This window comes from Asterias rubens, chromosome 21 (assembly GCF_902459465.1).
Source record: "Asterias rubens chromosome 21, eAstRub1.3, whole genome shotgun sequence".
NCBI classification, from domain to species: domain Eukaryota; kingdom Metazoa; phylum Echinodermata; class Asteroidea; order Forcipulatida; family Asteriidae; genus Asterias; species Asterias rubens.
Window position 1 is genome coordinate 4,534,527 of NC_047082.1, and position 26,102 is coordinate 4,560,628.

Genomic DNA, 26,102 nt, shown 5'->3' on the forward strand with positions numbered 1-26,102 from the left:
GTGCATTTTGTAAAATCTTACAACCATGCTACAATTTAGCACGGGACCCTTGTATTTGTTTGTTTTTGTTTGTGATAGTTGCGAGAGTTGCCAACATGGATCAGAAGAGGATGGCTAGTCTCCAGGAAGCTATGGGGGAAACCTCCTCACAGGGCATTGTGGTAGCTGTGGATAGAATATTCACTGGTTCTACACGGCTGGATGGAGATGCTATAGGTAATAACTATACTCTTAAAGGGTCTGGGTACTTTTTGTAATACAAAACACATCGCCACAGATTTACAATAAACTTACACCGTTTGAAGGTAATAATAATAGAAAGCATATTAAAATATTTGTTGCTGAGGTGCTGCAGTTTTTGAGAAATGAGTAAAACAATGTCATAAAAATACAATTTTACGTGCTAAAATAGTTTTCGTCTCTTGACCACTGAGACGTAAATTATTTTCATGACATTGTTTAACTCATTTCTCAAAAAACGACAGCACCTCAGCAAGTAATACTTTCAGGGAAGCTTTCTACCATCAATATCTTCAAACTGTGTAAGTTTAATGTAAATCTGTGGACATTGTGTTTTGTGTTCTACAAAAAGTACCCAGACCCTTTTAAGAAAGACTCTGCTAGGGTCAAAACATCAAGACATTCTGGTTGTTAAGGAGTTTGAAACAAATTTGTTTGTGTTTGTTACTTTGCCCATGCAACATCGAGAGAAAAATGTGTGTTCTTAAGGAAAACCTGAGGGAGTATGCTGCTTTTCCTCATAGCTCAGTTGCTAGAGCATCTGCCCGGAGTGTCAGGGGTCGTGGGTTCCAATCCCAATGAGGACCATTTGATTTTTCTCTCATCCCATGTTTGATTATTTTGATCCCGTGATGCTTATACAATACAGATAGTGTAAATGCTTTTGAAGTACAATACATTTTAGCCTATGCTGCTGGTCTCCTGCCCAAAACAAATTGCAAGCTTAGTGGAACTGATTATGTTATCAAAAATTGGACCGACCGATATCATTTCATGCTTTTTACTTCGCATTTTTACTTCACATTTCATAGTCCCCTCTGACTATTCATAACCAAAGCAAAAGCTCAGCCAAGTACTCCATTATACCCACCACTGAAAACTACACACCGCCGTCTCCTCGACTATCTGAGATCTTTATGGCAACTTTATGGCATTATCTTCCAGTGCGCGCTTATCCACCAATCAGATGCTCGAACTAGAGGGTGGTATAAAAAGCTAAAACCTACTTCCAGTTTTTATATTGCACAGTGCGTATTGTGAGTGTCAATGCGTCATGCTCTGCACACGGACACTGCAAAAATTACTTTCTAAACTTTGCGTGTGCATGCTGTTCGTCGCAAAATTAAATAACGTTCTGAAACTTTAAACTATGCACGTTGCACGTGAGACTAGAAAATAAAATCGTTATAACATGCGCGCTCATGGAATACAGAAAAATATAGCGCGTCTGCGTCCCATATTCAATTTGGCCTTGCGCTTGTGTGATAACTTATAATATTGTGAAACTACAATGTAAACCATTGTTTATGATAGTGTTTTTGAAATTACAATGTAGACCATTGTTTGTGTGTATATTTTCCAAGTTACAATGTTTACCATTGTTGATGATTATGTTGTCAACCATTGTTTGTTGTTGTCTTTTTTGAAGCTACAATGTAAACCATTGTTTATGATTGTATTTTACAGTTGATTTTGTGCAAGCGTTATGCCAGGTGTCCCTGGAGGAGTTACACGCAACCAATACATGTAGAATGTTCAGCTTAACTAAGATAGTAGAGATCTCTTACTATAACATGGGTCGTGTACGTGTGCAATGGTCTCGAATCTGGAGCATACTGGGTGACCATTTCAACAAGGTACGTTACGCAGAAATTCAGAAATAGACAGGCTCAATCTCATGACGTTACTGTGAGAATTTGCGCTGATAGATAGGTCGCAATATTCATTTCAACAAGCTACGTTACTCAGAAATAGACAGGCTCAATGGCAGGGTGTTACTGTGAGAAATTGCGCTGATAGATAGGTCGCAATATTCATTTCAACAAGCTACGTTATTCAGAAATAGACAGGCTCAATCGCAGGGTGTTACTGTGAGAATTTGCGCTGATAGATAGGTCGCAATATTCATTTCAACAAGCTACGTTATTCAGAAAAAGACAGGCTCAATCGCAGGGTGTTACTGTGAGAATTTGCGCTGATAGATAGGTCGCAATATTCATTTCAACAAGCTACGTTATTCAGAAATAGACAGGCTCAATCGTAGGGTGTTACTGTGAGAATTTGCGCTGATAGAAAGGTCGCAATATTCATTTCAACAAGCTACGTTATTCAGAAATAGACAGGCTCAATCGCAGGGTGTTACTGTGAGAATTTGCGCTGATAGATAGGTCGCAATATTCATTTCAACAAGCTACGTTATTCAGAAATAGACAGGCTCAATCGCAGAGTGTTACTGTGAGAATTTGCGCTGATAGATAGGTCGCAATATTCATTTCAACAAGCTACGTTATTCAGAAATAGACAGGCTCAATCGCAGGGTGTTACTGTGAGAATTTGCGCTGATAGATAGGTCGCAATATTCATTTCAACAAGGTACGTTACTTAGAAAAAGACAGGCTCAATCGCAGGGTGTTACTGTGAGAATTTGCGCTGATAGATAGGTTGCAATATTCATTTCAACAAGCTACGTTATTCAGAAATAGACAGGCTCAATCGCAGGGTGTTACTGTGATAATTTGCGCTGATAGATAGGTCTCAATATTCATTTTAGCAAGGTACGTAACTCAGAAAAAGACAGGCTTTTGAGAAATGAGTTAGACAATTTCATGAAAATAATTTTCGTCTCGGTGATCATTCGGAGACGAAAATTATTTTAGCATGTAAAAACGTATTTTCATGACATTGTTTTACTCATTTATCAAAAACTACAGCACCTCAGCAACTAATATTTTAAGGTATGCTTTCTACTTTCATTGTCTTCAAATGGTTTTAGTTTAATGTAAATCTGTGGACATTGTGTTTTGTGTTACAAAAAGTACCCAAATCCTTTAAATGGAAAGAAAAGTTGCTGTACAAAATAACAAAGGGTGTGTACATCTACATGGAAGTTGGGATGAACAAGAATAGAATTGTACCAGTAGTGCACGATAATTGTTAGGTTTATTTTTTCTTTGTGATTGTAGGTGGGGTGTAATCCTAAGGAAGATGTAGCATTCTTTGCCATTGATTCTTTGCGGCAGCTGTCCATGAAGTTTCTAGAGAAAGGAGAATTGCCCAACTTCAAGTTCCAGAAGGAGTTCCTGCGACCATTTGAGTACATCATGAAGAAAAACAAGTCAGTTGAGCTCAGTGATCATTCTGTTAGTTTTCACAGGAGCACTAGTGGAATACAGACAAATCTAGCGCTTCTGTGGTCCCATATCTAACAGGGGCAAAAGAGATGGGGCGCAGACATGCAATAGTTTTCTGTATTCCATGAGTCGGTGTGTGATAAAGAATTTATCTTCAAGCAAACTTGTTGCAGAGCTTCAATAGCAAAATTTGCAGGGTTAGAACTGGGCGATAGAGCAGGGTTTGATATAGACCATGTAATATAGATTATTATCTTCCAGTACGCGCTAATCCACCAATCAGATGCTCGAACTGGAGGGTGGTATAAAAACCTATATACTACGTCCATTTTATTTCTTGCACAGTGCGTATTGTGAGAGTCAATGCGTCGTGCTCCGTATATGAGCAGTGGAAAATTACATTCTAAACTTTGTGCATGCTGTTTGTCACAAAATAACGTTCTGAAATTTTGCACGAGACTGGAAGAAAAATTCGTTAAAGTTGCACGAGACTGGAAGAAAAATTCGTTATAACATGCGCGCTCCTGAAATACGAAAAAATATAGCGGGTCTGCGTCCCATATCAAACTCAGCATTCGGCCTTGTTGGATATGGGTGGCTAGAGGCAGTACCAATCCTATGTTTAACAACGGGTACCACAACGATTTAATAGATGGAAATTTGCATCGGGGATAAAGAATAATATTTTTGGTTTTACCCCAAAACACCAATGTTTGTTAGCACTGTATACTCTTTACTCAGTACTTTCCTGAGCTCTGTGAAAAAAAAGCACAGGCATATTGCTCAGGTTTTTTTATTGATCTTGCTGATCATGTTGTGTATTATATGGAGGGTTTGCGGTAACACCATGTAATGACGATCTCTAGAGAACCGTTGGTTTCAACTCGACGTTTCGCTCTGTGCATCACCAAGCTAATCCGCCTCCACAGTACTTAAGTAGCTTGCAGCTTCAGAGTCCAGCTTTCTCCAGAAGACAATCAGAGCATACTGATCGAAACGTTTAGTTGAAATTAACGGTTCTTTTCAGAACCACCCCAACTCATTAGAGATAGTCATTACATGGTGTTACCGCAAACCTTTCCATATCGTATTTCCACTATGCAAAGTTTCAAACCCTACTTATGTTGTGTATTGTTGAATCCAGGTCACCCACCATCAGGGACATGGTTGTCCGATGCATTGCTCAGATGGTGAATTCACAAGCAGTCAATATACGCTCTGGCTGGAAAAACGTCTTCTCAGTCTTCCATCTTGCTGCATCGGATCACGAGGAAAGCATAGTGGAGCTTGCATTCCAGACCACTGGAAGCATTGTCAGTAAGTACAGCCTGTCATATATGTAGTCCTCAAAAGAGTTCAGGGTTTTTTATTGATCTCAATGCAACTTTTAGATTTTCTTGATAGAGGCAAACTTGCCATCACAGAGATAAAAAAGACCTGGGCTCGATTTCACAAAACACGAAAATTCATCTTAAGATAAATTGTCAGTATTACCATAGTGATTTGTATTGTGACATCACACTTTACTTAGCAACTACTATTTATTTGCAGTTAAGATCAATCTTAGCTGTTTGTGACCAGGCACCAATTTCATAAAGCATGTAAGCATAAACACTTGCTAAGCTTGTGTTCTCCACAGACTTTTTTTAGGAGGGCGGCATGACGTAATCAAAATGTTGCCCGTCAATATGACGCCATCGAACGTGAAAGCAACAAATGCTTGAGAAAAACCTTTTCTTAAAAAACAGTGTTATTAATCCCCGGCCCCGACGACGCTACCCATTGAATGACATCCATTTCAGTCGGAACAACATTAGTTTAAAAATTAAATCAAAACATACCAAATGTTATACATTTGGCTTTGTGCGCCGTGCCAATACTACCTCAAAGGGATGATCTGCATGCCGCACGCACAGTGTAGAATTTAGGAAGTTGGGTGAGGATCGGACGACCTTCACCTGTTCACGTGGAATTTTGCAAAACGGGGAAAAAAAACCCCCAAAAACCCAGACACTTTTGGACGATCTTATCCCCAAATGTTGGCCATAAGTAATAGTTTTTCAATCAAAAACCATTTTTTTAAATAAATTTTTAGCGGTTCCGTCGTTAAGAACTTCGTTTGCAATAAAATCATTGAGATTCCATGATCGGTTGCACAGAATTTAAGAACTTTAAACAATAATTACATGTATTTATCGACAGAACGTTGTGCACGTCCTGTGGTGGATACACTCGGCATACAACTGTACGAACCATGTGACTGTGTGTGCATCGAGTTTTAATGTTTGTTTACAATCGCATTTCTAATGCTGTAGTCGGTTATCTTTTCAGGTACTCGTTTGATTGACTCAATCATGATTAAATGCAGTCAAAAAATATTCTGTTTGTCATTTTTGGGGCAGGGCGGCCAATATTTTATAGCAGGGCGCCCAATTCTTTGGCAGGGTGGCCTAAATTTTAGGAGGGCAGCACGCCCTCCCAAAACACGCGTGTGGAGAACACTGCTAAGCATAGACAAATCTTGATCAGTAGAAACTGGATACCAGCCAAACAACATTTGTTTCAGAGGGTGTAATCTTCATAGAAAGAGTAAAAGTCCTTGTTGTAGGTTGTTCGGCACTTTGAACTCTCTTTTGTAAAAGCTCTAGTTATAAACACATGTGTAAGCTTCGGCGATATCGATTTATTTTATTCACGATATATCGCCAACAATATATCGCGGTATTCGATATAATCGCGATTAATTAGATTTGACATCATCAGTCTTTAAACTCCAAGTGAAAGTTGTAGAAGAGACAGTCATAGCATAAGAGAGGTGTTCTAATGACCTATTCTTCTGGTTTTACTCCAAACCTATGGAGTGCAAGATGTCTCAGCTAGGAAATACATCATGATATTGCGATATTTAATCGATATCGCGATATATCGCGATAAATCGCGATATATCGTGATTATAGATATTTCGATTAAAACCAAATCGATTCGAAATCGTTTGCAAATTCATAATATCGTGATATCGCCCCAGCTAACACATGTGTTAGTATTGTTATTAAAATCCTGACTACTGCAAACTTTTTGTTCCACTGTTCTCCTCAGCCAATGTATTTGAGAAATACTTTGGTGCAACGTTAGATTCATTCCAAGATGCAGTCAAGTGTTTATCAGAGTTTGCTTGCAACGCAGCCTTTCCTGATACTAGCATGGAGGCTATAAGGCTCATCCGGAGCTGTGCTAAATACGTCATGGAAAAACCACAGGTGAGTCTGGGTTTCAGATGGCTATTACATTGTGGGAAATCCCACATATTTTTACGGTTATGGGCGTGTTGTGGTCGAGCGGTTGAGAGCACCGGATTCAAACTCTGGTGTTTCGATTCAGCAGAGTGTGGGTTCAAATCCCAAGCCTTGACACTTGTGTTCTTAAGCATTAAGCAAGCCACTTACTTAACCATTGCTTCGTCCTTTGGGTGGGACGTAAAGCTGTTGGTCCTGTGTGTTATGTAATGTGGAACCCAGTGCACTTATCGAAAAGAGAAGGGGCTCGTCCCGGTGTTCCTGGTTGGATCGACAGCATGATGCACCACAGCACCGTGTAAACCATAACATGGTGCTATGTCCCACTGGGATATGAACCTACCTCTCCAGACATCGGCTGTAGAATGCAGTAGGTCATGGGTTCAATCTGCCAGACTCTTGTCACAAATAACCCAGCCAGAATGTCTTTTGCATTCTTAATTATCCTAATTTAATTTTTACATTTGTTGAACTTGCCTTTTTGCAGATGTTCCGAGAGCATGTGGGAGACCATGAGACGCCAATCAGTGAAGAAGATCGGATATGGGTCAAGGGATGGTTCCCCGTCCTCTTTGAGTTATCCTGTGTAATCAATAGGTGTAAACTGGATGTCAGAACAAGGTGAGCTGACTATTCCTAGTGCTTGAATCCACGGCTTCGACTTTGGATTCCACTTCAGGCTCTGTTCTCTTGTCTGAAGCCCTGCGCACGTACGCAAACCACGTGCAATTTTCAAAACAGCCGAGGGGCCAAGCTAGCCTGAGCTTAATCTGGAGCCGAAGCCGTGGTTTAGAAATGGGCCATAGCCTAGATTCTGTTGGCGGTGCATCAGCCTCGTTCCCAGGGGTGAGCACCAGGGCCCAATTTCATAGAGCTGCTAAGCACGAAAATTTGCTAAGCATGAAATTTCTTCCTTGATAAAATTAGGATTACCAACCAAGCTTCCACGTGATTTTCAGGATAAGCAAACAACAGCTGAATACCAGTAACAATCAATATGCAACAAATGGAAATTTGGTTGGTAATCTTGTTTTTATGAAGGTAGAAATTTCATGCTAAGCAAATTTTGGTGCTTAGCAGCTCTATGAAATTGGGCCCTGGTATTGATCTGGCGCACTACACATGGTAGAGAGGCTGGTTGTACATATAAGTTTATACACCCTAAATGTGACTGAACAATCTTTGATCTTACTTGCTAGGGGACTGACGGTGATGTTTGAGATCATGAAGAGCTATGGAGATACATTTCAGCAACATTGGTGGAAAGATCTCTTCAGAATCGTCTTCCGCATCTTTGATAACATGAAGCTACCTGAGCAAGTCTTAGAGGTCAGTAAATTGCAATGCACATAAATGTTATCCTGATGATGACTAGAGTTGGCTAGTCCAATTGTTGAGACCCATTAAGAACTCACTTCGCGCTAGTGAAGTTAATAACCATCCACTATTGCATCAGTCTCAAGTTCTGATGGTTGAATCAATGGAGCGTAGGTTCGAATCCCGGTCATGACTCTTGTGTCCTTGAGCAAGGCACTTGACCTTACTTGCTTCTCTTAAAGGCAGTGGACACTATTGGTAATTACTCAAAATAATTATTAGCATAAAACCTTTCTTGGTGACGAGTAATGGGGAGAGGAGAGGTTGATGGTATAAAACATTGTGAGAAATGGCTCCCTCTGAAGTGCCATAGTTTTCGAGAAAGAAGTAATATTCCACGAATTTGATTTCGAGACCTCAGATTTAGAACTTGAGGTCTCGAAATCAACCATTTAAACGCACACAACTTCGTGTGACAAGGGTGTTTTTTTTTTGTCATTATTATCTCGCAAGTTCGATGATCAATTGAGCTCAAATTTTCACAGGTTTGTTATTTTATGCATATGTTGAGATGTACCAACTGCTGGGCTAGTCTTTGACAATTACCAATAGTGTCCACTGCCTTTAAAGCTAAAGTTGTAGTTCCGGTCAATGTTCTACTTTCCGCCCGGTAGTAGTTAAAAAAGCAGGACAGTTCTGATCAGAACTGAGAAGTCTCCCGAACATCAATCTATGTACTCCGCATTAGTAGAATCTAAAAAACATAATCTGCCTGGCAAGTAGATACACACATGGTGTTAACGCAAACCAAATATACATTGATACCTCACCCTGCAATGCCTCAAATCCCAGATACTGTTAGAACTGCTAAGTAATTATTTTGTTCGACCTTAAATGATTGAAAATATCGTGAAAAATACAGCTTACAATTTGTCAAGTGGGTTGTCGTGGCTGAATGGTCTATTGCATCAGTCTCAAGTTCTGATGGTTGAATCATCGGAGCGTAGGTTCGAATCCCGGTCATGACTCTTGTGTCCTTGAGCAAGGCACTTGACCTTACTTGCTTCTCTTAAAGGCAGTGGACACTATTAGTAATTACTCAAAATAATTATTAGCATAAAACCTTACTTGGTAACGAGTAATGGGGAGAGGTTGGTGGTATAAAACATTGTGAGAAACGGCTTCCTCTGAAGTGACGTAGTTTTCGAGAAAGAAGTACTTTTATTTGAGGTCTCGAAATCAAGCATCTGAAAGCACACAACTTCATGTGACAAGGGTGTTTTTTTCTTTTATTATTATCTCGCAACTTTGACGACCGACTGAGCTCATATTTCACAGGTTTGTTATTTTATGCATATGTTGAGATACAGCAAGTGAGAAGACTGGTCTTTGACAATTACCAATAGTGTCCACTGTCTTTAACCCAGGTGTATAAATACCTGAGAAGGCTGAGACAATATTGTATTGGATTAACGTCTTAGCGCTAATTTAAGCAGCTTGGGTTTGTATGCTTCCAATGGAGTTGAGATGAATGGTCTAACAGTATGCCTAATGAACAGGGATACTAATGTTGTAAAGCGCCTTGATCCTAGCTACTTGGGCCCAATTTCATAGAGCTGCTAAGCACGAAAATTTGCTTAGCATGAAATGTCTTCCGTAATAAAAACAGGATTACCAACCAAATTTCCATTTGTTGCATATTGTTTGTTACTGGTATTCAGCTGTTGTTTGCTTATCCTAATAATTACCTGGAAATTTGGTTGGTAATCCTGTTTTTATCAAGGAAGAAATTTCATGCTAAGCAAATTTGTGTGCTTAGCAGCTCTATGAAATAGGGCCCAGGTTGTGTGCTACGTAACTAATAATATCCCAGTGTGGAGATTGTTGCAGTAATTGACATATACAGACATAAGAACCAACATTATTTTTAGAAAATTTGACAAAGTTGTGTTTGTTTAAACTTTTGTGACGTGTACTGTTTTAACCCCTTGTTTTGCTTAAACTTAAGGTGAATTTTGCTAATTCTGTCAGTTTGATGTGATGCACCCAATGTGAAATAACCGAGCTTTTATTTTCCGCAGAAAACTGAGTGGATGATGACGACGTGTAACCATGCGTTGTTTGCCATTGTGGATGTCTTCACACAGTACTTTCAAGTCCTTAGTGAGATTCTACTGGAGGAGCTGCTGCAGCAATTACTGTGGTGTGTTCAGCAAGGTTAGCGAGAATAGTCATTTGGGTTTTACCATTGCACTGATTTGTGTTAGCACTGTAGTACCTTCCCAAGTTCTGTGAACAAAAATCACAAGCATATTATGGATTCAAACCCACGGTGCAAATTTAACATCTATTAAATCGAGTGAAGATTCGTGGGGCTGCTAAAACTGAAAAGAAAAAGCAGGACATGAAAATCACAATTTATTATCTCAGATTTGCCATGTGGTGTGACCAAAGAGGTTGTGGCTGGGGGGTGTGGGAGGCTCCTGCTTAGAACCCTTGCAAACCCAATCTTCAAATGAATGGTTTGATACATGAAATAGCCCCCACCCCCCCCCTTTAATTATGTCCGAGTCACAGCTTGCTCTCCCAACTGGAAATGTCTGGTTGCAATGCTGCATTTGCCTCTATCTATGTTTCAGAACATAATAAGAATATTTTAAATATGATACTTTTCTGTTTTGATGTTGTCTTTGTCGACAGATAATGAGCAGTTAGCACGTTCAGGAACCAACTGCCTGGAGCAGCTAGTCATCTGTAATGGTCCGTCTTTCACTCCAGCTACATGGGATCGCGTCTGTACCTGCATGCTAGACATCTTCAAGAGTACCATACCGCATGGGTAAAACACATAGAGTTATATATAAGAACTAGAGGGCGCACTGGTGATGCTTCTTGCACAAAACGCGACGGGACCGCGAGAAAACACGCGCACCATTTTGCACGCGCGTTGAATATGAAGTACACGTTGGAGTTTGTGTTTATTGAACGCTGACGCAATCCTGTTTTGTCAACTTACAAAATGCGCATTCATCATTTGATTGGTTGAAGAGTAATGTCCTGGGCCCAATTTCATAGAGCTGCTTAGCACAAAAAATTTGCTTAGCATGAAATTTTTGCCTTAATAAACACCGAATTACCAACAAAACTTCCACGTGATATTCAGGATAAGCAAACAACAGCTGATTACCAGTAACAAGCAATATGCAATATATCGAAATTTGGTTGGTAATCCTGTTTTTATCAAGGAAGAAATTTCATGCTTAGCCAATTTTTGTGCATAGCAGCTCTTTGAAATTGGGCCCTGATCAACCTTTGACTTCACTTGGTCAAGAATAGAACCTCCCCGTGATATATGCTAATTACATTCACGCATGCGTACAGACCTTATTGGTTGGCAAATGCCATAGAGATGTGCACTCAGCAGACGCACAATCGCGTCTGCGTCACCTCACCATCAGCGGCATACTAAACAGCGCGATGTTCCCTCATTTTACAATTTAAAATGTTAGTGCGCCACGCTATGTGCAATTTTTCATAATTATTTCATGGGAAGGGCCTATTGTATGCATACTGCTGGACAGATTTCAATAGAAGGCAGTTTAGATGTTAAACAAAACTATATACAATACCAAGATGTAAGATATGGGATTATATAAGATCAAACTAGGTTGTGTTATAACTGTCCAAAAAGGAAAGGTTGTAAGTACATTGAAGAACTTGTCGCTACCCTTTTATTCCCTTAGTAAAATTGTAAACTTGCTTGTATTTTTCTTAGCTTGTTGAGTTGGCGACCAGAGGAGCAGCATCTTGACAACCCACCAGTGAAGGATCCAGACTGTGTCAGTAGAGACTCTTTACCAACACCAGATCATGTAAGTTATCATCACAATGCCAAATCCACTCATAGTATGGGGTTTTATAGAAGGCGCTATGTCATGGTAATGGATAGTCCTTTTTTGAATGTACCATAGAGGGCGCTATACACTTAATAACAAGAAAATGTATGATCGCTGAACTGTAGAGCTTCCTTTCCCAAAACCAGATCATGTGAGTTATCATCACAATGCTAAATCCACTCGTAGTATGGGGTTTAGAGGGCGCTATGTCATGGTAATGGATATTCCTATTTCGAATGTACCATAGAGGGCGCTATACACTTAATAACAAGAAAATGTAGGATCGCTGAACTGTTGAGACTCCTTTCCAACACCAGGCCCCAGTTTCATAGAGCTGCTAAGCACAAAAATTTGCTTATTATGAAATTTCTTCCTTGATAAAAACAGGATTACCAACCAAATTTCCATTTTTTTGCATTTCCTAGTTACTGCTATTCAGCTGTTCTTGAAAATCACGTAGAAATTTGGTTGGGAAATCCTGTTTTTATCAAGGCAAACATTTCACGCTAAGCAAATATTTGTGCTTAGAATTTCTATGAAATTGGGCCCGGATCATGTAAGTCATCAGTCCAAAGCCAAACCCACTCATAGTGTGGGATTTAGAGGGCACTACGTCATGCCAATGGATAGTCATTCTTAGACTGATCCGCAGGGATGAAGACAGGTACTTGCTTTTCAGAACCAGTATTTTCATTGGATACAGTGATGTTATTGAAAAACCGTGCAGTGACGTAAGCTTTCTATATCTGTGTTTCGATTGGTCCGAAGTGGTGTGGGTCTTTCTGGAAGGCTTTTCACAATAAAACATTGTAACACCCTTTTCAGACAGGTGTGCCAGAGTCGCAGGTGTGCCTAGAGTAGGAGTGTCTCTAGGTCCACCCAAATAAATTTTGGTTTCAGACAGGCGAACGCCACATGACATTTACATTAGCTCGGCTTGAAATCAAGGCGCTTTCAGAGTAACAGTCGATCTTTTGACTTCTAGGGCGTCCAGTCGCTCCTAACTGTTTCAGAATTTGATTCGGCGCAACTCTGGATCACCTGTCTGCAACGGGTGTTAAGGCCAAGTCACACTGCAGCGATAACGGAGACGATAACGATCACAACGCAAAGAGAACGCATTCTATTTGTTGAAATGCTCCATGCAGAATTTGCTCCTTCAACTAATCGAGGGCATGCACTGTTAAACTTCTCGTTTTAGTTCTCGTTATCGAGGCCTGTGTGACCGGGCCTTTAGACTTTTAGTCTGATATCACAGTTATTATCGTAATAAAAAGCTACAAAGTTTTAAGGCTTGCAATTTTGATCTCCCCCCAGGAATCTCCTTCCAATGCCCCCTCTGGTTCTCCGATCTCAACGGAGGTCGATCAACAACCTCAACCTCAGCCGACAGAGCGAAGGAATGATCTCAGGAGAGCCGGTAGTGTGCATAGTGTTGCTAGTGCTACTAGCATGGAGAGTAAGACTAGCAGTAGAGCTATGGAGATTCATAGTAAGTATATAACATAACGCTTAGCGTGACCATGGTCACTCAACCTCGTTCCCAGGGGTGATCGATCCTCGTCGCGCCATTTTTTCCCAGCATGCCTTTCTCGATCCTACCCCTGGAAGTGTGACTTCAAAATATCCAAATATATGGGATATTACAATTAGTCCTGTGGGTGATCTGTTCTGTGTTGGGCGTTAGTTTAGCACGGGCTATATGCGCTGTGTGTAATAAGAGTCATAAACTTGTCTTGGCGTTCAGTGTTGCGTGATGAATACGTACATCTTTATACGCATGCGTTTCGGCGTATAGAGCTTTTTGAAGACGCACAGCGTTTCACATTTTGCGCGTATATGATAGCCAATCAAAGACACGGATCGGAGTTTCCCTCCCAGGGGTTAGAGACCTACGCAGAGATAGCGTGATACGGCGCGCTGCCCATGGTAGCGAGGTTGAGCAAGTATATAACATAATGCTTAGCGTGACCATGGTCACTATTTAGCATGTGGCGTGTCATGGCCGAGCAGTCTAGTTCACTGGACCAAAGCTCTGGTTTGGTCAGCAGCAGAGTCACCTTGATTCGCATCCCAGTCATGACACTTGTGCCCTTGAGCAAGGCACTTTACCATAATTGCTTTGTAAAAAGTTGGATAGGTAGTGCATTCTGTTCTACCAGCCAGGCTCCTAGTGGATGATACAGTACCTATGCCTACATCCTTAAGGAATGTGAAGGGGGTAACCCTGTTTCAGCCCCATGAGTAGGCGTCAACGTGTCCCTGGTGGCAGTTGATTTGGGTCGATAGCCAAAACAGTTAATAGGCCCGTATAGGTCCCGTGGGTTGTAAAAATACTTATCAATGCTCGTAAAAGACCCCAGAACAGACTTATGGCTTAGAGAAGGAGTTTGACCCTGTGTGTCTGGCAGCGTGTTTATCTTTAATCATGATTTGAAGGCTGCACTCAAAAAGGAAGAAGATGAACAACGTGATGACAGTTCTATGGTCATACATGTAGATCATTCTTTCAGGGATGTGATTTCTCTGTTTTTAACCGGAAATCCAGTGAGCTTTTTGGAAGGAAAAACATTAGTATTTTTTGTTTTCTATTTATTTTCTTTTTTTTCTAATTTACTAAGGCCACATAAAAATAAAAAAATTGTTGATTATCCCCGCCTAACCGTTCAAACCACCCGACCCCATTTTTTTTCCCCCATGTCTGGATATCTCTTTATACTGTTACTGCCCAGATTTTTCAGCTGATATTTTTTTCAAAATGTACAGGCTTGAAAAGATGTTTAAAGAAGGTTTTAATTCATGTTGGCAAAGCAAGAACAAATATTTACTTGGGCTACACCGTGCTTAGTTGTTTGAAAAAGTTTACAGAAAATGTCATCTAGGAGTTAAATTTGTTTGACAAAACTATTGAAAACATCAAAAACACACAAAACCCTCTGTTTTATAGTGACTGTGATGATTTCTTTATTCTTGATTTCATATTTGGCACGTCAACAAAACTTTTTCTTTTTTTTTCATTAAATTTTTTTTTTTAAACCTCCCTCCCCCATCCGCAAAAAAAAAGGACGATCAACAATTTTTTTTTTATGTGGCCTAAGATCATGAAGATAAAACCATATAAAACACCCCAGACTGCAGGGAAGGGCTTTTAAAACCAAAATAAATTAATGTAAGCAGCCTTCGCACTCACAAATTGTTTGCGCTCGCAAGCTTTCACGCTTTGTGCTCGTACTTCAGGTTTTGAATGTGTTTCCTTTGTGTGTGTGTATTCCTACAGAAACCCCAGCCGACCAGAAGATTTTCTCCAACCTTCTCATCAAGTGTGTTGTACAACTAGAGCTGATTCAGACCATTGATAACATTGTATTCTTTCCCGCTACAAGTCGCCATGAAGACGCTGACAATCTTAAAGCAGCTCAGGTTAGTATTAACAGCCATGATATTCTTCCTACTAAAGCAGAGATGCCATGTCCAGAGGCCAGCTAATGCGCGAGATTTTTAATAGGTTACCACCGTGTTTTGCTCTCTGCCGAATTTAAGCTGAACCTGCTGGGAGAGCAAAAGTGTGTGCAATCTGCAAGTTTGCGCTCTGTTTGTACGGCAGCTCAAGTTGATGATTCTGATAAACTGCGTGCAATCTGAAGATTGTGCAAACATTGTAGATTGCGTGTTTGTACACACGAGCCCGATTTGGCAATGCATTGTCGTTAATTTTTATTTTTTTCCCGGTCTGGCCCCAATGCATGAGAAAATGGTTGCTGTGCGTGTGAGTGTGAGACAGCCCAAATGCGTGAGTCTCACGCCTAATATGTGAGACTTGGTAGGTCTGCTAAAGTCTGATTTCCAATTCGTTTGCCCTTTGAAAGTTTACGACAGATTGTGATTAAATAGCCTGAAAGAGAACAGGTGATGGCAGTGACTCCAGGAGTGCACCCCCATTATAATTTAGGATGAGGCGGCCAGAGACGAAGTCTATGCCGAATGATGCTGCTGCTGCTACTGCTGCTGCTACTGCTGCTATGGTTAAGGGTTGAGCATTAGTAGATAACTCTCTATCTGAGCAAAATAAAATTAGCTGTTGCAGACTGCTTGTCAACCAAAATGGCCTAACGGTGTAAATACAGAAAAATAGTTAATGGCCTGACGTTTAGATCCTAGCGGAGTCTTTTTGGAAGGCTAAATGACAAACATGAACAGGTAACTAAGTGTAAGATAAGCAGTGAAGTGGAAAATCGTGAATAGAGAGAGAGATTCAGAAAGCACTGAGAAAAAAACAAGGGTAAACAATAAATAGGTAGACAAAGGGAGGGGGTGGAGGGAAGGGGCTGGTTTGACCACAAGAAGACGGAAACACAAAGGACAATATCAAGGGTGGGAAAGGGGGAAACTTAATGAATTAGTGAATGAGGCAGACTAGAAAGGAGAATTTCTGTGGGAAAAAGGAGAAGGCAAAAACGAAGGGTTGTTAGTTGCTTCCTTGAAGTTCAGACCATGGAGTTGAATGGTCTGAAGGCGCCTTATCCACAGTTTCTCCCTACTCTCTATTTAGTAACATTTTTGCAATGACTGTTTTTTTATTGCAGGATAATTCCATAGATGCGTTATCCATCTCATCCGAATCGACGTTGAGTGGGGACGATCCGGGCATGTATAGATTCCTCTCATCAAGTCAACTATTCCTTCTACTTGACTGCCTTATGGAATCACACGGCTTCGCTAAGGAATTCAACAGCAATAATAACCAGAGAGAACTACTCAGATCGGCTGGTAAGCATGACAAATACATCTTCAAATTCTTTCAAACAAATAACCCCCCTAATATTCTCTCTTGGCAAGATCAGCTAATGGGAGACTTTTGGGGATGCAAAGTGGTTACAGACTTAGCCTGGTTTATACTTCCTGTGAATGCGAATGCGATACGAACTTTGACGTCACAAATTCCCAACGAATAAATCGCCCTTTAGTTAAAATATGCCCAACGTCAAAATTTGTGTCGCATTCACATTTGCAGGAAGTATAACAGGTTAAATCCATAAAACTACCTGATTTCAAAAAGCTGTTAAGCTGAATTTTCTGCTTAGCAAATTTCTGGGCTTAGCAAGAATTGACTGGGGTGGAAATGTCGCGTTTTTTTTATCTGTACATCACAATTGCCACAGGCCCGATCTCAGCAGCCAATCACGCGAAGTTTGCTTGGTGCATACTACAGGTGTATGGTCTGTCTCGTGCGCTGTGTTGTGATGTGCGAGGCATGTTAGTCGACGTCAGCATACAAAATTGTGTGCGTGATTGGCTGAGGTTGTGAACTGTGGCAATTTCGGTGTTCAGACAAAAAGATCGCACAAAAGTCGAGGGGTCGAGTGGGTCGTGGGTAGAGGGGGTTTTAGAACAACCCCAGTTACCAGGGGTAATAATGTTGGAAGCGCTTTCACATGTCTGAGATGCCCTTCAGGTGTATAAAACGCTATATAAAAACCAATTATTATTGTTGTAATTGCACTGCATGCCAACTGTAGAATTTTAGAGACGCTCCTTGGATTTAAAAAGAACTGCGTAATCTTTTTCTTACCGATACCCATCCTCATTTAACCACTTTTAAATAAATTGTAATGCCCAGTCACCGGGGCCCAATTTCATAGAGCTGCTAAGCACAAAAATTTGCTTAGCATGAAATTTCTTTCTTGACAAAAACAGGACTACCAACCAAATTTCCCTGTGATTTTCAGGATAAGCAAACAACAGCTGAATACCAGTAACAAGCAATATGCAACAAATGGAAATTTGGTTGATAATTCTGTTTTATCAAGGAAGAAATTTCATGCTAAGCAAATTTTTGTGCTTAGCAGCTCTATGAAATTGGGCCCTGATGGGTTTTTTTCGTAGATACTTATCGCTTTTCAGTGTTTTTTCTTGTAATTGTATATAGACCTGTTTTTAATATTTTTACTTATGCAGGCATTTTAATTAACTTTTTGGGGGTCTAAAAAAAGATAAGTTGAATTAAATTGAATTATTATTTCCTACCTTGTTGTTGTCAGGTTTTCGTGGGAAGAACAAGCCCAATCTCTCCACGCAGGAAACAGAGAGTTTAAAAAGCTGCCTACGTCTACTGTTTAAGATGTATAATGATGAAACCAGGCAGGCAGAGTGGCCATTGATTGAAGAGAAACTACTCAGGTATGTATAGTACTCAATGGACCCTTCCCATGAAATATGCTAATTACATTCACGCATGCGTACAGACCCTGTTGGTTGGCAAATGCCATAGAGTTGTGCACTAAGCAGACGCGCAGTCGCGTTTGCGTCACGCACCCACTAGCCGTGTACAAAACAGCGCGATGTTCCCTCATTTTGCCAACCAAACGTTAGTGCGCACGCGCTACGTGCAATTTACATATTTCATGGGAAGGGTCTATTACTGAATGGGGATAGAGTTTGGAATAATAAATATTGCAACTCGATACACTAACACAGCTATATATCATCTTAATAATAATAATAATAATAATTTGGGGGGCTAATCGTCCTTACTCACAGCTAGAGCTGAGTTGTGAAGGACGCGGCTACAACGTGTTCGAGAAGCAGGCATGCAAGGGCGCATTCAGCTGCCAGCCACATCAACCCATTATGACCACGGAGCACAGCCAAGATCGAAAGTGTTTGATTTTTTTCCTGAGGGAGGAAAACCGGATAGTCTGGAAAACCCTCGTGGCACAGCAGAGAACCAACGCACAACTCAACTCACATATGGCCCCGACCGGGAGTCGAACCGGGTCACCTTGGTGAGAGGCGAGTGCTTTACGCACAAGCCAACCGTGCCACCCATAATGGTTCTGTATTCAAAACATGTCTCTTGCAATAGCTGTGTCCCCATTGGACTTTTTTGGACCTCTCTGTGGAATGACAAAACGAAATATAACGGGGACGCATTGTAAACAGACCTCCCTGTCAACTAACTGTGACCATGGTGTAAAACTAAAAGGCCAAAAGAGCTCGTGGAAGACTTCCATGCAGCCACAGTAACTTGTCAGGGCCGCTAAAAAGTCCAATGGGAACAGCTCCATGGTGTAAACCTACAACGACTACGCTGTAAAATGCTCTGCAAACGGCGCGGAATATAAGGTGGGAACGCACAGTAGAATTACACCAAAGCAAGTCATGGTAGCTTTCCGCGTGGCAGCGGGAAAAAAAGCTATTGGGATTATGGCCCTAAGATCAAAGTCCTAATATTTGCTAACTCTAATCCCACAATGTATTTTGTGTTTGTAGTGTTTGCCGAGACGCATTGGAATATTTCAACTCATTAGATTCAGAGAGTCATCGAGCAGCCTGGAAGTCACTCCTTGTGTTGCTACTCACTAAAGTACTAAGAATGAGTGACGATAGGGTAAGTCAGCTTCCTTCTCTCCGCTAACTTGCGGAGGATAAACACTCACAAAAATCTTGTAATAAGAAATTGACCTTTTTTTTAAGTAGTTGGTGACCATAGTCTCTCTCAAAGTAAAGGCTGAATTTGTTAGATAGTCATTGACAGCACTAGGTTTGTTTCTATCATATGTAGAAGTGTCGTGGCCTAGCGTTTAAGAGCACCGAATTCAAACTCTGGAGTTTCTGATCAGCAGAGTGTGGGTTCGAATCCCCAGCCGTGGCACTTGTGTCCTTATAAGCAAGACGCTTAGCCATTGCTTCATCCTTCGGATGGGATGTAAAGCCGTTGGTCCCATGTGTTGTGTTACGCATGTAAAAGAACCCACTTATCGAAAAAAGAAGGGGTTCGCCCCGATGTTCCTAGCTGTGGCTGCTGTATGCGCCGTAGCACCTTGTAAACCCTTTAAGAAGGTGCTAAATAATTGGCTCTCAGAATTCATCACTGCAATAATCTTTGTGAAAGTTTGTATATACTCAGCGCCTTGAGTAACTTGTTTGGTAGATACGTGCGCTATATAAGACTTTGATATTATTATTATTTATTATTATTATATGTATTTGTTCTATCTAGCATTATCTAGAAGAATTGCACAACATGATAAATGCATATATTACATTTCTATATGCAAAACAATATAACTGTATCATGGTTCTGCCACCTTGAGGCTGGGGGTGAAATAGTCTGGCCCTTTGGGTGCAGTGAATACAGTATTCATTACCACACATAGGGAGCATGACAATGAGTGTAACATTCTAGGGCCATGCATGCCATGTATGAATGGACCACTGAGGCCGTATCTGTAAATCTGTAAAGCTATTTGAGCTGACAAATTTTCTTGATCAAATGTCAAATGTAAATTTAGCAAAGGTCTAAACTTGTTGTTTTGTATTCATAAATACCTTAAACAGTTTCTCTACTCCTATTGGTGGAGAGCGCGTCACGTGGGTGTGCATAAACCTTTTGTTAATGCACGCTGGAGCTCTGTTTATGCACACTGAGCTGGCTTCCGCGTGTCGGGCGCGCAAGATTATCACGCGGAATGCGTATCTATAGCTATCAGCACGTAATCTAAGCGCCCGCGCGTACACACAACCCACGCGCCTCAAACAGATTCTTCACAAAGTTTTGGAAAACAATATTTCAAACCTCGAATTTTCAATTGTTAAAGTGTCTATAACTGTATTTTTTAACGTTAAAAAAAAAAAGGGGCATTTATGAATGGGAATAAAAGAGTAGTGACTCGTTCTTAAACGTCCGTTTAAAACCTTGCAGGGTCGTTGCCGTGCGATAAAGGCCCTCGTATCACACGGCCGCCGACCCTGCCGGCTTTAAACGTACGTTGAAGAACTCGTCGCTACCCTTTTATTCCCTTATTAATGTGGGTGCACAGAGTTTGTAAACTCCCAAATTGTAACCTCGTGGAGATCCAGGGTCTGAAAAAGGGGGATCCCAAGCCGTTAGCCATTTTCAGGAATTTTCTTCAGAAAATCTCATCCCAGCTTATTTTATGAGTACCTTATCCGTTGCCTACATACAAATGCTTGAAAAGGTACCATTTTGAAGATAGCTGCTGGACCTATATTAGTGTTAAAGGAACATTACAGAATTGGTTTTGCTAGCAAAACAGTTGCTGGCATTGTAAGCACTTTATGTAATCCACCATAAACATAAACTGACAAACCTGTAGAAGTTCGAGATCGATCGGCCATCTGGAATTCGAGAGAATAGTGAAAGACCGATTACAAATTTTGCATTGCATTGATGCCAAAACAAAAATGAATGAAACACTCACTGATAGACAAACTCCAAACGCGAAATTACATTATTTATTTCTCATCAAATATGAAATTTCAGACAGAAACATTTCAAGGGATGTTTTCTACTATCATCATCATTAGACTGTGTAAATTTTATGTAAATCTGTGATCTTCACGATTTTTGTTTCTTACCAATTCTGTAACGCTCCTTTAAATCATCAAATGCCCCATTGAAAACACAAAGCTATGTAAATGTGAAAGCTCCATCAAATCACTAGTAGTTACCTGGTGGTTTTTAAGGCTGGAGTCTGGCGTCATTCACTAGCCTTGAAGTGATGACGTCATATATACGTATTCAACTCATTTGCTATTTCACACTGGGAGCATAGTGAATGTCTATACACAGCATGGGTTCAGTGACCACCGTGACTATTCTGAACAGGTAGTTCATGTCAAAAATAGCATGACTTATTGTGGTGTTTTTGCAATGTGCTCCCTCCAATCTCAAAAGTGTTTGTTTTTTTAATCAGTAGCAACATTGGACAGTTTCTCAATCAACCACAATTTCTAAACATAAACTCCCCTTAAAGGGAAGGTACACATTTGGTAATTACTCAAAACAGATATTAACTTAAAAACTGACCTGGTAACGAGCATTGGAGAGCTGTTGATAGTATAAAACATTGTGGGAAACGGCTCCCTCTGAAGTAAAGCAGTTTTTGAGAAAGAGGTAATTTCTCAACAAAATAATAAAAAGACTTTAAGCCAGAAGTCTTTTATTCCTATCTGAAAGCACACAAATTCGTCCAACAAGGGTGTTTTTTCTTTCATAATTCTCTCGCAACTTTGATGACCAATTGAGCTCAAATTTTCACAGGCTTGTTATTTTATGCTTAGTTGGGATACACCAAGTGAGAAAACTGGACTTTGACGATTACGAAACGTGTCCAGTGCATGTATAAGGGGGACTGTCATTATGATAAAACACAGGCTTGTGGTTGTACATTGAATTATGAACTCTCAGCTAGTTTCTGCAGGCGTGTACGCATGCCATAGGTTTGATGCAGCCAGTGCATGCAGTAAATGTGTGAGATTTCATAGTAGACCCTTCCCATGAAATATGTAAATTGCAAATAGCGCGCGCGCACTAATATTTTGGTTGGCAAAATGAAGGAATGTCGTGCTGTTTTGTATGAAGCTCATTGCGGCGTGACGAAGACGCGTTTGTGCGTCTGCTTAGTGCACATCTGTATAGCTGCCAACCAGTAGGGTCTGTGTGCATGCGTGAATACAATGATCATATTTCATGGTACGGGTCTATTCCATGTACAGTTCGGGCCATGTATTGGTGCGTTCGATTAGCTTCCCTGGGTCGACCCCGCTGTGCTCACTTGGGTGAGCCCCTGACAAGAGATCACACTCGCCCTCTCATGGTGACGCCATGCACCTCAGCCCAGCCCTTAAAGGCACCTGGAAATAGAATTTTTTTTTCTTCAAACATTAGAGTATGAACAATAAAATAATTTTTTGAGTAATTGTTTGTAACGATTTATAAGTTAAACAAATTAAATAAAGTTGTGTGGGGGTGACTCCGCCTACCCCTTTTGTGACGTCAATCGAGGAAGACTTTGCCTCGATCGAACATCAAACACACGTACCGGCAAGTACATTCAAGTCCTAGTTGTTAGTTTGTACGTTTTGAAAAAGTTTTTTTCTTGCATTTTGCCGGCAATGTTGACCAGGTGTATTGCTGCTGGATGCAGCAAAACAACTAAAGATGGTGTCAGTTTGCCAAGTTGTCCGGTCCGACGTCTTTTCCAGCGCTGTGCAGCAAACACTTCATTCGAGCCGTCGTGCTTCGAGAATACACTACACATTTTGACATGAACAGAAAAGTTCTTGTCTAAAACATGACGCCACCCCAATAATTTGTCCAGCTAGTGGGGAAGTCGAAGAAGGTATCTGAAAGACATAACGAACCTAAAGGAGCATTTGCCTAACGTAAACAAAAAATCAGGTATTGTTTCAACTTTGAGGGCATCGTTTTAGCTTGCGCCAAGCGTCACTATGTTGTTTTGGCACTGCATGAGAATTAATCGCGCCTCGATTGACGTCATGAACAGCGTCCTCTCGCGTCGGGCTTTTTTTCAAATTTGTAAATAACGTGGAAACTAATTTTTTTTCAACCTTAGTTAATCATTTGTTCATATTCCGCTCATCAAAACACATATTTTAGTGACAAAAGCTTTATTTTGACAAAATACCACTTCCAGGTGACTTTAAGTGACCCACTCTTCATGCAGGGCACTTGGGGCTGACCCTGGTAATTCCCTGGAATGACGTAAAAGATATTCGAACGTGCTGGGGGCAGACGGAGGTCGACCCAGGGAAGTTAAACGAGAGCACCCCATGATTATAACGACAGCCCCTCTAATGCTTGGTGCAGTTTACATTGCCTCACAGAACAAACAGCCATATTGCCCCTCTAATGCTTGGTGCAGTTTACATTGCCTCACAGAACAAACAGCCATATTGCCCCTCTAATGCTTGGTGCAGTTTACATTGCCTCACAGAACAAACAGCCATATTGCCCCTCTAATGCTTGGTGCAGTTTACATTGCCTCACAGAACAAACAGCCATATTGCCCCTCTAATGCTTGGTGCAGTTTACATTGCCTCACAGAACAAACAGCCATATTGCCCCTCTAATGCTTGGTGCAGTTTACATTGCCTCACAGAACAAACAGCCATATTGCCCCTCTAATGCTTGGTGCAGTTTACATTGCCTCACAGAACAAACAGCCATATTTAATTTGTATAAGGGACTAAAAATGACTCGAGTCAGCTAGCGCTCCAACTATATGGTTGAAGTAATGAAACTCATAACATCATAAGCTATTGAAGCCATTGGACACTTTCTGAACAGAACAAAAATTAAAAGTTCACAGATTTACAAATAACTTACAGGGTTTACAGAAGGTAGTGGTGAAAGACTTCCCTTGAAATATTATTCCATGAAATGCTTTACTTTTTGAGAAAACATTAAAACAATTATCAATTCTCGATATATCGAGAATAACGGATTTATTTAAACACGTCATGACACGGCGAAATGTGCGGAAACAAGGGTTGGTTTTCCCGTTATTTTCTCCCGACTCCGATGACCAATTGAGCCTAAATTTTCACAGGTTTGTTATTTTGTATATAAGTTGTAATACACGAAGTGTGGGCCTTTAGACAATACTGTTTACCGATGTTGTGCGATTGCTTTAAAAGAGCCCCAGTGAGAGCCGAAGCAGAAAGTGTACAAAGCTCAAAGAAATAAATGAACAAAGGTGGTTGGGTACAGTTTTTATACTTTTTATATGAAGAATCTAAGCTCATTAGCAAAATTATTAAGCTGTTACATTGCAGTGTACTTCGTTTGATATAATACTATTTTTTATAAAATGTTGAAACCTCTGTTTAAATAACATATTGTAGTATCTTGTCTGCCAGAAATTTTGTCTTTAATACTTACTTTTGCTCTTTTTATCTAATAAATATTCTTGTTTTGTTTTGGTTTTTTTCAGTTCAAAATCCACGCATCTCAGTACTACAGCCAAATGTGTGACCTCGTCATGTTTGACCTTCGACCTGAACTCAGGTCAATTTTCCGGAAGTTCCTCCTGCGTACGGGGGTGGTCTTTAATATCACCTCCAGCCCACGGTGATAGGCCAAGCACATTGCCACACAGAGGGGGGTCACATATGGTGACGCACCCAGTGATACACACGGTGACACACAGGGGGGGGTCACATAGGGTGATGCAACCAGTGATACACACGGTGACACACACAGGGGGGTCACATAGGGTGATGCAACCAGTGATACACACGGTGACACACACAGAGGGTCACATAGGGTGAAGCAACCAGTGATACACACAGCGCCACACACGGTGAGACCCCAAAGCATCACACCTAGTGAGAATCACTGCAAGGCAAGAGGTGGGACTGTTTTCATCTGTAAATATTTTTTCCTGATTATTACCGAGAAACTGGGAGTGTGCAGGATGGGATGCAGAGGAGCAATCAAACATCGGGAGCAGTTTTGTAGCCATGGTGGGCAGTGTCGGGCAGGCCTGCCCAGAACTAACAAATTTTGCCAAGCACTCTGTTTTTAAAGATGTTTTAAAAGTAGAATACAATGATCCACACAAATATGCCTCCAAATTGCGTGGTTTTCCTTTTACTTTGCGAACTAACACGGTCGGCCATTTATGGGAGTATAAATGGCCGAGAGTGTTAGTTGACGAAGTAAAAGGAAAACCGTGCAATTTCGAGGCGTGTTTGTGTGGATCATTGTATCCTACTTTTACAACATCTTTATAACCATATGCATTTTATTAAAAACGGTTACAAAAGCTTTTCAAAGACCAACTCGACCAATCCAAGGCAACGTGTTCCTTTAAATTAACCTGACTGAGTGGAAAGATAGTAATCATGCCATATAGTTCAATGATCATAGGCTTTGGAGAATGCTTTGTTCATTCAATGGTCGTGGAAATTAAAAGAAAACATCCTTAACACACAGAAGTACACTGAACAATGATCTTTTTGTATTTCAACAAATGAAAAATAAACGAATCCTTCATTTGCATTGCACCTTTGAGCTTTTCCAAAAGTACAATATACTTAAAAGATGACTTCATAATATGGACTCATGTTCTGATGCAGCGGCTATTTACTGTTATCAACAAAACATTACTCTGTGCATAAAGTGGTATGACAGTAAATAGCGGAAAGAAAACAGTCATAAGATATTGCATTGTTTGCTAAGTATATTCTTGTATTTCCAAGAGTAGTTAGTTACTAAGCTGAAGTCAATCCACGTCTGCATTAGAATTAAAGGCAGTGGACACTATTGGTAATTACTGAAAATAATTATTGGCATAAAACCTTTCTTGGTGACGAGTAATGGGGAGAGGTTGATGGTATAAAACATTGTGAGAAACGGCTCCCTCTGAAGTGCCATAGTTTTCGAGAAAGAAGTAATT

The 26,102-nt window shown here is 40.6% G+C and overlaps 1 protein-coding gene across 1 annotated transcript in view; it reads left to right on the forward strand.

Moving 5' to 3' along the window:
* Window positions 1-25,225, forward strand: part of LOC117304449 (brefeldin A-inhibited guanine nucleotide-exchange protein 1-like) — a 56,416-nt gene extending 31,191 nt beyond the window's left edge. The window contains exons 19-34 of the mRNA XM_033788909.1: window positions 79-216; window positions 1,708-1,877; window positions 3,204-3,355; window positions 4,516-4,688; window positions 6,468-6,628; window positions 7,152-7,285; window positions 7,864-7,993; window positions 10,063-10,198; window positions 10,682-10,820; window positions 11,757-11,853; window positions 13,195-13,369; window positions 15,155-15,297; window positions 16,461-16,644; window positions 17,916-18,054; window positions 19,147-19,264; window positions 24,636-25,225. Of these exons, the coding sequence (XP_033644800.1) occupies window positions 79-216; window positions 1,708-1,877; window positions 3,204-3,355; window positions 4,516-4,688; window positions 6,468-6,628; window positions 7,152-7,285; window positions 7,864-7,993; window positions 10,063-10,198; window positions 10,682-10,820; window positions 11,757-11,853; window positions 13,195-13,369; window positions 15,155-15,297; window positions 16,461-16,644; window positions 17,916-18,054; window positions 19,147-19,264; window positions 24,636-24,776 (2,330 nt within the window). The 3' untranslated portion in view covers window positions 24,777-25,225. The remainder of the gene's footprint in view (window positions 1-78; window positions 217-1,707; window positions 1,878-3,203; window positions 3,356-4,515; window positions 4,689-6,467; window positions 6,629-7,151; window positions 7,286-7,863; window positions 7,994-10,062; window positions 10,199-10,681; window positions 10,821-11,756; window positions 11,854-13,194; window positions 13,370-15,154; window positions 15,298-16,460; window positions 16,645-17,915; window positions 18,055-19,146; window positions 19,265-24,635) is intronic.
* Window positions 25,226-26,102: the final 877 nt, after the last annotated feature.